Raw genomic sequence first — 12,145 nt, 5'->3', positions numbered from 1 at the left:
TTTTACTGTATATTTAAGTGCATGTTTTGCTGATTTACTACTGTTCTAGAGAATGTCTCCCTCCCCGAGCAGGGCAGGATACATCAGCTCTGACTAATGATTATTAGTACATCCCAAGGTTATGTCCCACAATCAAATAATGTGTAGGAGGAAAGAGAGACTCCAGCTTACTCGGCTGAGGACAAAGATCACAGATAGTCTCTTTCAATCTTCAGATTGCAATATCCATTACAGATTGCCACCTTCTAATGTCAAAGTATAATTTGTTGTTGAGAAAATGTGTCGCTGTTCCAAAGGTGAGTCAAAGATCAGCCTGGCTGTATATCAGCGCATGTTGATGTACATTAAGAACTGACGGCCAGGTACCAAGGACATCGGGCAGCTGCTGCAGAGGGAACGGCAGCAGACGTGACTTGCTGATCCTTCCTGTGCAAACAGAGGGCCGGGAGCGGGAAAATATTTAACCCAGTCGAAGCGAGGTGTCAAAGTAATTGCCAGCGTCGGAGGCAGCGGCTGCCTGCAGTGGTCTGTGCCCGCGCGGCTCCGGGCAGGAATCGTGCAGTACCTGCGCTCCCGGGCAGATCCATCCCAGTCCCGGGATCCATCCCAGTCCCGGGCATTCCCGCGCTCCCGCCGGCCGCCGCCAGGGGGCAGCGTTGTCCCGGCGATGGCAGCCCCGGGATGGCTCCGGGCCGGTCCCGGCGGGAGGGAGGGTTTGTAATCCTTCCCCGCGCTTAGCAGTGACATTCCAACTCACATGGTTTATACTCTGTCTTAATTATCAAGCCACTGCAGAGCATGCACAGTTGTCCCCAGTGCTATTTCAAATTCCCAACTGCAGTTTGTGGGGATTTTTTCTTTTAGAAATCCGCTGCATAAATGCTGGTGGGAAAACAATAGGCAGGGTGTAAATTGTCTTATGTCCCCTTCTCCTGACAGCTTCCTACTAACAAAGACGTTTATGACAAGAAAAAGCAAAGCTCTCTCCAGTTCCAGCAGTGCCACGTGGTCTGTCTGGGCCCCATGGTCAGAGCTGAGCCCGGCTGAGCTCAAGTGACTCCAGCAGGTCACAGCCCTGGCCAGAGAAGGCTGAGGCAATGCTGTCCTGCTGGGTGATGCAACCCAAGGCTCTGAGAGGGCTGTATTTCTTATTGGAAACATCTGCCTGTCCCTTGGCATTTGAAGGAGCAGTTCCAAGCTGCTGCTAGGTACTTGTGTCATGGTAATGACTGTGACAGGTTTTTCCATCTCTGAGGAGGAGATGGTTGTGACATTTGCTTTGAATGCAACTTTGAAGCCACAGAGTTCCTGTGGTTGAAAAAAATTTCTTCCTAATATCTGTTCTAAATCTACCTTCACTTTAAAGCCATTCCTCCTTGTCCTATTACTACTTACCCTTGTATGAAAGGTCCCTCTCCAGTTTTATTTTAGCCCTCTGTTTGCAGGATTTCCCAGAACTTCCTGCTAACAGCTTGCAGGAAAACACCCTGTGTGGCATCATGGTTTCTTTGAGAGGTTCACTGCTACCCTGCTCTCTGCAGCTGCTTGCCAGCATCTCCTTCCCAAAAAACCCCCACTAGAGCATGTGGCTCCTGCAGACAGTGTGAACTTGTCCAACCTGGTTATAGCCACAGCAGGAGAGCAGTGCAGCAAAGTCAAATACCCCAGATACCCAAGCAGTGTCATCCTTCCCGTGCAAAGCATGGGAAACATGGATGCAGCACAGCCCATGCTGGCCACATCAGCCAGAGCAACAACTTCTGGGGAGGCTCCCAGCCTTTGATGTCTGCAAGGGCTAGTGCTGTTCTGGCCCCACACTGACAAGGGCAGTTGAGGTACCCGGAATGTGAGGCCAAGGACACAGCTTGTGTTTGTGACGGGCTCCTTGATCCTCCCTTCTCCCTATCTGCCATGCTTACACATCCCCCCCCATCTTCCTCAACTCCTGTCTCTGCTCTTCTCTCCTTCCTGCTATCTTTTCCCCCTGAAGCTAAGGTTTGTCCTGCCTGTGAACAAACTTGATCTTGCAGATACTGTTAACTAGCTCACCTTGAACTTCCATGGCATTACAGGTGCAGTTTCCTAGGTCCTTCTGCTCCTACCAGGTTCTTCTCCCCAGAATGACCCCAACTCTTCCTTCAAACATCTCTGAAGTGTGGCTGCCTCACACATCAACGTCCCTTTGCTACCTGTGAAATCTTACTCTTCCTTAGAGCACTGTACCTCCTGTCAGCTTCTCCCTGTTTTTGTGACAGCAATTTTTCTTGTCATGCTCAGGAGCTTCCCAGGTCCTGCTCTGTTAGCTAAGGCTTTTGCCGGGCCCTAATCACCAGCTTGTGTGCCTCAATGTCTTCCCCCCCAAGGTGCCTACATGTGGCATTTTCTTCTCCTGTCCTCTTCCTAGCCTTGATGTGCCAGTCTTCTCCATCCTGTGGTGGCTCTGAGGACTTTCCTCTCTGACCAGGCACAATTCAGCCTTTTGGAGTGACTCCATTTGTGCCCAAGTGGTCTGGTGGAGCCTCATTTTGCAGGTCCTGGACAAGAAGTCCTTGCTTTGCTCGGGAGACCAAATTGTACTAAAAGCAAGGTTAACGGCAAATATAGGCAATTTTATTTCAGCAACTAAGCCAATGTTAGCATTTGCATACATGCAGAGAAGCAATGAGGGCAGGACAGAGCAGGCCTCGGCACTGAGGCAGCCTTTGGATCAGAAGGCATTGCCTCAGCAGGAAAAGGCCACGGTCCCATGCAACCTGCACTGGATCCTGTCCATTCTTCTGCTCAAACTGTAACTCCTGGTAGATTCCTCAGGAGATCCCGGACCTTAGTGAAGAATTCCATCAGCTTCTTGAGTGGAAATGGGCAGTTGTTAGTCTCTTCCACTGGTGGTGGCATCAAACCTGGCTTCTGAGTGGGCACCGGTTGTGTCCATGGCTTTTGAGTGGGGTATGCTGTTGTCCATGGCTTCTGAGTGGGGTATGCCGTTGTCCATGGCTTCTGAGTGGGGTATGCCGTTGTCCATGGCTTCTGAGTAGGGTATGCCGTTGTCCATGGCTTCTGAGTGGGGTATGCCGTTGTCCATGGCTTCTGAGTGGGGTATGCTGTTGTCCATGGCATCTGAGTGGGGTATGCTGTTGTCCATGGCATCTGAGTGGGGTATGCTGTTGGCACTGGCCTGTGAGTGGGGAACACTGTTGGCACTGGCCTGTGAGTGGGGAACGCGGTTGGAAATGGTTTGTAAGTGGGGAATGCTGTCGGCAATGGCCTAAGAGTGGGAGGTGGTCTTGGAAATGGGTTAAGAGTGGGGAGTATTGTCGACCATGGCTTAAAAGTGGGCCATGGGGCGTTCATATGACTCAAACGTTCTGAGGCAGTTGTATAACTCCATGCCTGAGAAGACTCTTCCTGTGGAAGCAGTTCCATCTGGAACAGAATCCACTCATAGAAGTGCTGAACAGAAGTGTATATTCCAGGACGTTTTGCTCTGGCGCAGCCTTTTCCCCAGCTAGTTACACCGACGACCCAGAAGAAGTCAGCATCATCATCCTGGCACATGAGTGGACCCCCACTGTCACCCTGCAGCAGAGAAGAGAGGATTAAAGTGGTATTGGGTGGCCGTTGTCAGCACTGGGGCTGCCTCCTCTCTCACAGACCCTGCCAGAGCTGTATTCCCAGCAGAGCAAAGCTCTGCTCAGGTGCTGTAGCCTACAGAAGTGTAGCTGGGAACAGGTTGAGGGCATATGAAGTCAGGCTGTCTCTCAGCTCTGGACGGTGATCCTGGATGTGCAGAGGACAGATGTTCCAGCATTGGCATCTGGACCTCTGGTCTGCCAAGAGCATCAGCAGGGCTTTCTGGGCAGAGTGCCAGGCCTCTGGGACAAGGGAGGCCCTGGGCTAGGTCCTGCAGATGGGGAATGGGTGGGAAGCCCCAGCAAAGATTGGGGGCCAGGGCTGAGAGTGACTGGCAGGGAAAGCAGGGGCTGGGCTGTGTTGGGGCAGTGCTGCCTGTGCTGCTGGGGACTGAGTGACTCATCATGCGCTCCTACCTGACAGGTGTCAATGCCACCCTCTGGGTAGCCAGCACACAAGTTGTGGGTGTGGACGTCCCCCCCGTACCACTCGCTGCTGTTGCAGATCTGGACACCGATAAGTTGGACCTTGGCCTCCTGCAGGATGTCACTTGATGTTTGAGCTGTGAGCACAGAAAGGAATGAGGACCTGATAGCTTGCTGTCACTTTCCCCGTCTGGGGGTGATCCCCTTCCCTAGTGCTTGGCTTTGCCGCTACAGTTGCTGGAACTGCTGTCTGCCTTTAGGGAGTGGGCAGCCTGACTCTGGCTTTGGCCTCTGCTGTTAGGAAGCCCAACCCATCTTCCCAGTGTATTGAGCTTGCCCTCCATTTTTGGAAACTCACATCTTGCAGTGGTGGCACCCCAGCCAGCGATGTAGCAGGTGTCCAGCTGTGCCACGCTCAGCGTGCCGTTGGGCACACAGACCGTCTGGATGTAGGGGCTGCACTGGACAGGCTTGTTCAGTTCCAGCAGTGCAATGTCATTGCTCTGATCAGCAGAACTGTATTCCTTGTGAATCAGCAGCTGCTTAATCCGGCGCACCACAGCCCCAGGGCCTGGCTTGGTCAGCTGGGTTGCCCCGATCAGCAGGCGCATGGTGCTGATGTCCCTGAAGGCACATGGAGAGAGGGGTGAGAGGGAGCAGAGTTTGGGCCTGTGGCAGCCCAGCAGTGACTTTCTGCTTCTCAAGAAAGAGGAAAGCAGCATTATGGAGACTGCTCTAGCATGCCATAGGCTCTGGGAATGTCAGCTGGAGCCTGCTGGGAAGTAGTGGCATGTGCCCAGCCTTCCCCTGAGCAATTTCTCAGTTGGGCTCTGCATTGCCCAGGCACTGGGCACACTGCAAGGAAATGGGATGGGAGAAGCATATGGCACTGCTGACAGGGCACATGCTGATGTTGTGGGGATAACCCTGTTTCCTGCTTCTCCTTACCTGGATTCGGTAAAGCAGTGGGCTGCTGTAAGGACCCACTGTACGCTGATGAGGGACCCTCCACACAGATGCCCCGTGCCTGAAACTGAGGGATCTTGGATGCTGACAATCCAGGGCCAGGCCCCTGCCTCGGCACCTGTGCCACCCACGACGCGTGTCCTGCCTTGCTCAACATCAGAAGTCAAGGGCCGGATGCCACAGCTCCCACTGCAAGTAGAAAGTCATTTCCTTCCTGCTCCATGGCTTGCTGCTGCAGCAGCAGAAGCTCCCCACAAGGTGTGCAGGGACAGCAGGCCAGAGAAGGCCACGGGGTGTGCGCCTGTCCACAAGGAACTGAGGCTTCCCCATGCTGTGGCCTGGCCACAAGTGGGCCCTCTCCAGGGAGCCCCCTTAGTGCTGCCCAACTCCCTCCCAGAGCCTGGGGACACTTACTCGCAGGTGTTCCACACGGCCTGCACAGGCCTGCACGTGGCCAGCAGGACGAGGAGGAAGAGCAGCAGCATTGCTGCCCGTGCCTCGTGTCAGCTGTGGGAGCGAGGACTCCGTGCACCAGCAGCGCCTGCGGTACCCTCAGCCCTGGGCTGATGTCACAGAGCGGCCGGTTCCGTGCGCTGCGGCCTCCAGCACAGGGAGCAACACGGAACCATAGAATGGGTTGGGTCAGAGTGGACCTTAACAACCACCCAGTCCCAACCCCTGCCATGGGCAGGGACATCTCACACCAGACCTGGCTGCTCAGAGCCCCATCCAACCGGGCCTTGAACATTTCCAGGGATGGGGCAGCCATAGCTTCTTTGGGCAGCCCATGCCTGTGCCTCACCACTCTCACAGTCCAGAATTTCTTCCTCATATCTATTCCAAACCTGCTGTCTTTCATTCTGAAACCATTCCCTCTGGTTCTACCCCTACTTGCCCTTATAAAAAAAAATCCCTCTCCAGCTTTCTGTAGGCACCTTTGCTTGTGGGATGAGTGTGTGCAGACCCTGCAGCACAGGGAAGTGCAGATGCCTTTGTCAGCAAGACAGACCATTTTGCTTTCATTCTTTAAAATATGACAATTTGACTGACTTTTCCTATCATGTAGTACCTAAGTAAAAATCAGTTTGGTCATGTATGTATGGTATTTGGGCCTGTGCATCTAAAATGGAAAATACCTGTGACCCTACTCTTCAGGATGACTTCTCAGCCACAGTCAGCACTCTCTCTGAAGAATTATAAAGTGTTAAGTGCTGCCTACAAATAACAAGGCATAGAGAAAACACTGATGAAAACATGTGGTATTAAGAAGCATTGAGATCTATCTGATAAAATCGGACTTTGCTTTCCATGCCAGCCCATATATTCTGAAAGTCCCCTGAAGATCCTTAACCAACCAAACAAAAAAGAAAATACGTAATCAAAATGGCATCTAAATATTAACCTGCTGACTGATACAGATGTATTCAATTAATATGTGTATATTCTAGTTCCATAGTGCTTTCTACCCCTTTTTCTGTTTTCAGACAGAGCAGGGAAAAGACACATACAAAGAAGAAAAAATTAGAAGCTTGAAAAAGAGTCAAAATTCGTATTTGCAAACCAAAAAAAATTTTTGGATACCTTGGTGTTTAAGCACCTTCTTTGCAATGTTATTAAAAGTGCCCAGTTTTCAGAGAGTACCTGCCCTCCCAGAGTGGCACCTGATGTGTCAGTGCCAGCTGAGCATCTGCCATCATTTCTTATTTTGGGAAATGTAGGCCCTATGTGCTTATACATTTTGAGATTGTCAATCTTTTCCAAGGAGCTGGCAAAAGGTTTGCATTGGTTTTACTTATCTGAGTTGTTTTCCCATTCTTATGATCACCCTTTTTCTCAGTGAGAGGTTGAATTTCTGGTGTAGTAATATCTATCCACGTAAAAATGAGGGCTCAATGCATTTTAAAAGGGGGAGTCATTTAATCATTGATGAAGGTACAATATTCTGAGTAAGTCTTAAAATCATCAGAGGTAACACATGGGGTTTTTCCTTCCCCTTTTGCTCTTCCAGATTTTTTCAAAAAAAAATTGTTAACTTGCCAGTACAGCTGGATTTTTGATACAACAAGGTAGCTAAACTTCATGCATAGAAGATACTGAAAAATAACTGCATTCAATGTTTGAACAGACCTAGTGATTCTAAACACATATTTGCCTCTGAAAATTAATGGTGTGCTCGGAATATGAAATGACGCTGGTTTGCATGACTTGGTAAATTTATAATGCATCATTTTAATGACAAACAGGATAAATTATAAGCATGTGGGTGTTTCTTTGATATTGTTGGTTTTGGGGATTTTTTTGTTTGGTTGCTTTTGGGCTGTGGGGTGGTTTTTTGGTTTCTTTGTTAGTTTTTGGTTTTTGTTTGTTTGTTTGCTGTTTTTTGTTTGGTTGGTTTTTTCTCTCAAAGATGGATATGGCCATCAACACACTTGGAGAAACCTCATACAATGTTAATTAGTAATGTCAGCTAGAATCTCAATTTCTGCTGCCATAAGGGTCATCTAGAAACTTGTCTTTTTGGTAAAGATGCTGAACAGATGAATATCTGAATGGGATCTATGTCTTGTGCTGATTTGAAATTTACTAGAGAAATACAGAATTTGGATACAAACTACATTGTTCCTGTCGTCTAATTTCAGCCTGTAGCAGCATCCTCTGTGTGTGGGTACAAACACTGGTATCTAGGACAGATGTTAAGTACATATTAGTATTTGTTAATTCATACAGTTTAGTGATATTACGTCTTGCAATTAGTTGAGACATGTTTCAACTCTAAATTAATTCCCAAAACACAATTAAAAAAATAATCAAGGGTACTTAAAAACTGGTTGGAAGCAAGTGATCAGACTCTTCCATTAATTAGCAAAAAATCAAAGAGATGATGGAATGTGTGCTGCAGAAGCATCAGTGACTGCACCAAATAAGCTCAAATCAACAAAGAGCTAATTAAGTAAACATAATAATTACCTACAATGTATTCTTGAAAGATAAGAGGAGCACAAAGTATCTACAACTTCCTGAATAGAGGGAATTGAAACAGTGGAAGATGCTGGAATATTTCAGGGTCCTGACACACAGACACATGGACACAAAGAGTGTCCAAGATGTAGATGTTCAGCTCCTCTGTCAGCTCTGGCTTTTCAGCAGACTTGGGGTGCTCCATAATACTGGAGAGGGATAAATAACTGAGCCATTCATTAACACAAACCAGTTACCTCCAGTCTCCATGTGTAGTTGAGTTCCCAAGAAACTAAGAAACCACACTTTACCAAGAATCCACGTCTGCCAGCCCTCTCATTTTCCAAACTGCAAAAAACCAAACAATAATAAGGCCCAGGACAACCGTCAGTCCAAATTTTTAACTTCAAGTCAAAGGACTCATTTTTAAAGGGCAACTATCATGGCTTTTAAGCAATAATCTGCAGAAGAGATGAATAGCACACTTAAGACCTGCATGATTTATTTGGCAAAGCCTATTAGTTCCTTCTGAAGAAAATTAATAATAATTCTCATCTGTTTGTCAGTGGGAATTTAATGTAGACTAAAAAGTCACTGAGTTTCTTCAGATGGAAGTCTGTTCAAAATAGAACAAAAAAGATGAGTGTGAGAAAAATGCTTAATAAAGTCTTCTTTAAATGAAAACTACTCAAGACTTGACTGTTAATCACAAGAACATTACTTACCTTACTCAGCATTGCTGTACAGAATCTGGCAGCAAGTTTTAAAAAGGAACCCTTTTCTCTTTCTTTATAGCCATAATTTATAACAGCTGAATTACTGGCCATAAATACTCTTTTCTTTCTACTAATGTATTATGCTTCTGGGATTGTTCAGAACAAATATTTTGTTACTTAGAGAATAAGCTCCTAAATTGAGGCTTCTGGAAAAAAAAAATCAAAACAGATTCAAGCAGCAGCTGTGTTTAAAGAATATCACTGTGCCATCTTAAAAGACTAAATTTTATTTTCACTAGTATTAAAAAATATTGAAATTTCTCCCTAAGTTTATTTTTTTAAACATAGAAAGCTGCTGCTTGCCATACACTGGAATGTATGCATGTACCAAAATTCAAGGTTCATATTCAATTGAAATATAAAAATTCAAATAGGATGAGATAGCAGAGGGAGTTTGCTGCTGAAAGTGGAGAGTTAGATAAGCAAAATACATTCCTAAAAATATGTGATCAAATTATAGAAAATAGAGGATAATAATTTAATATGCATAATGATATACATAGAAGAGCTTTTCTTCACATATTACACACCTTACTTTAAAACAAAATTAAAAAACCCTACCAAAAAATCATATGAAAAACTGATACCATGAAGATTTGAATTTTCTTGGGGTTTTTTGATATTGCCCTGATAGATACTTAAAAGAGATGATTTGCAACATTGATAGGTTAAAGTGTAGCTATACACAGCTCTTTATGCCTTTTATAATCAGAGAGGTTACATGTTAGTGTTTTGTGTCACATCAGGCGTTACCTGATCGCAAACATGATACAAGTCGGGCTCCGCTGACTGCAACGCATCTGTTCTGCTCCCTGACCCACACAAAATCTCACCTATCACAATTCCCCTATGTTTTTACATCAGGAAAGACCAGAGGGAGGAAGTTTGTGAGCACAGGACAGCACAGTAGTGTGGGATTTGGCTCTGGCTCCGGGAGAGATCCACGTGCAGTGCTCACAGACAGCCGGGCTGGAAAGATACAGGCTTCTCACATTAACACTCCATGAGCTGCAGCAAAGAGAGTTACCAGAGTAGATGGCTCAAATTGTGTCATACTCTTATTTTTAGCAGGCTATTATGCCTCTGGGATATATTTTATTTATCAGGGAATTGGACCAGATAAACAGATGTTGTAGCTGTTTTCTAAAAAAGGCTTTATGCAACTCACTGTGAGGTACCTGAAAGACTGTGTTTTGGGGAAGGGGCAGAATGAATGTGTCAGGAAAATATAGTAGTCCTGAGCCACTTCTGGGAAATTAAAGTTAATTTTTTAAACAGAGACCTAAAATAGATACAAAGAGGTTTTTTGTAATTTTTACAAAGAAAAATAGAGATTCTCCCAACATTTCTCTAATCTGAAGCAATATTATGAAACAGAACAAGTGAGAATTTGCTGAAGAACTTGTCAAAATATGTCAACAGCAGTATGGGATTGCCCAAAGGACTGACAGTGACTCTAATGGATCCAGAAGTGAACTTCAGGTCTGCATCATATGGGTGTTCCCTTCCAGGGGAGCTGCAAGTTCCAACAAAGAACACAAGAACTGTAATCTGCATGGGTTAAGTTGTTCAGTGTCAGCACAAAAAGCTGAGTTCTGCTTCCCCAAGCATCATCTTGGAAGGCTGCCCTGCTTTCTTGGCTACAGGACAGGGTCTCTGAGATAACTTGGAGAGCAGATGAGAGCATCATCTTGGTGATGACACCAGGTTCAGTCAGGGATAGCCAACTGGGAGCAACTAAAATTAAAAAAAAAGGGGGGGAAAGACATTTTATCACTTCATCAAGCAGTGTTGACAAGAAGTGGCAAAACTACACAGAGAAGGCACCGAGAAATAAAACAATTTTGTGACATCTTTGGTATGGGCTGTGCAGCAGACAAAGGATTGAAACAGGGAAGGACTGCAGTCACAATGCTAAGGAACAGAGGGAGCACAGAACTGCAAAAGCTTTTGTCAATAGAATTTCATACCCAATTATTGTCACAGGACTCTCAAATTTTATTTCCTGCATTTCTCCTGGCAGAAGGCCAGTTCTCACATGACCTCCATAATTTTTTAATCCTATCAATAAAATTGTCTTTCCTTCAAGGAAGCCCATTTTCTTCCCTTTCAAGACAGCTGATTTCCCTTAGAATTTGGAATTGTTCCATAAGAAAACTGACCATGAATAGCAAGTTTTTCCCTTACAGAAATGAACCAGCACCAGCATGCCAACATCTACAAGTCTTTGATTTGGTGACTACTATACTAGATGCAGCCCACCCACACAGGATGCCACCCAGAGGCTTTTTTCCCTCTTTTTCTTACCTGGGTGACAAATGGTTGTGCCAGTGGCAGTTTGGAACACAGGCAAAGAGTGGATGAGATGCAGCAGCATGGGATCCTTAGGAGATGTACAGCCTCTTCCATGGGCTGCAGGCGCTGGGTATGGGCTGTCCCTTGGAGCATGGATCACAATCAGTTCCTAATCTCACACTTGCTTCTGGCTGGGGCTAGCAACACAGTCAAAGTTCATCTGAACCTTCCAGGCAGCCTAAGAATTCACTGGTTATTTTCTTATCTAACAAATCCAGGTATTTCTATCAGCTCAGCAGGGCTCTTTTCTGCATAATAATTCCAAAAGCCTTTGATTTACCTGCCCTCCCTGCCCCTGACCATGGTCAGAAGGGTAGGTGGCAGGGAGCAAAGCCTGATTCAGCAGCAGCTATTGCTCATTTCTTGTCACTCTGTAGGTCACTGGCTGGCAGAAATCTCTGTGGAAATGCATCTAAAAATATTTTGAAAACTTGGCCTTCACTGATGAGAAAATTAAGTGGTGACTCATGCTGCCATCAGCTCCAGACTTGATTACTGCAATTTGATGGACTGAGAAGCTGATGCTCCAATGAGACTGCAATTTGCTTAGGGGAGCAGATCCTCATTGGCATTCCTTATTTCCAACACATCTCTCTTGTCCTTTTAATCACTAATAAATTTAATTTCACTTCTCACTGAAGATCTCACTCTCCACCCTTCTGGCGAGAGGAACAATCCAGAGGCTGCTTTCATGACCTCTGCTGCAGCTTTAGATGCCAGCACAAAGCAGACTTGCCTGGAGCAATGCCTCCAACCTGCATTTCCAAGCATTACTTTCTCTAGTCCTGCACAGCTTGTCCATGCAACTCCAGAAGATTCCTTACCATCCCACAGGGTACTCTCTGTTGAATGAAAATTTTACAGGAATGAGACATATCAACTTGGAAGAATAAAAGTCAAAATGCCTCCTCATAGAAGCCACAGTCTAACGATCATGAACAATAGTGTGGTTGAAGCAAGGAAATGGCAAAGAGGAGAGCACGTCCCTCTCCTGACATTGTTCTGACAGGATGCTCTAAGTTTTGATCTGGAATA

At 46.1% G+C, this 12,145-nt stretch overlaps 1 protein-coding gene across 1 annotated transcript; it reads right to left on the bottom strand.

Annotated features, from left to right (window-relative positions):
• Positions 1-2,586: 2,586 nt before the first annotated feature.
• On the bottom strand, positions 2,587-8,085 carry LOC130252239 (acrosin-like). The gene is made up of 5 exons (XM_056489628.1): positions 5,436-8,085; positions 5,004-5,210; positions 4,414-4,679; positions 4,047-4,192; positions 2,587-3,576 (listed from the first exon to the last, which is right to left on the bottom strand). Exons 1-5 carry the CDS (start codon positions 5,504-5,506, stop codon positions 2,782-2,784), a joined length of 1,485 nt encoding a protein of 494 aa, XP_056345603.1. The 5' UTR covers positions 5,507-8,085; the 3' UTR covers positions 2,587-2,781.
• Between the last annotated feature and the right edge of the window lie 4,060 nt (positions 8,086-12,145).

This window comes from Oenanthe melanoleuca, chromosome 4, assembly GCF_029582105.1.
Source record: "Oenanthe melanoleuca isolate GR-GAL-2019-014 chromosome 4, OMel1.0, whole genome shotgun sequence".
NCBI classification, from domain to species: Eukaryota; Metazoa; Chordata; class Aves; order Passeriformes; family Muscicapidae; genus Oenanthe; species Oenanthe melanoleuca.
The sequence above is the reverse complement of the archived record's forward strand: the minus strand, read 5'-3'. Positions and strand labels throughout refer to the sequence as shown.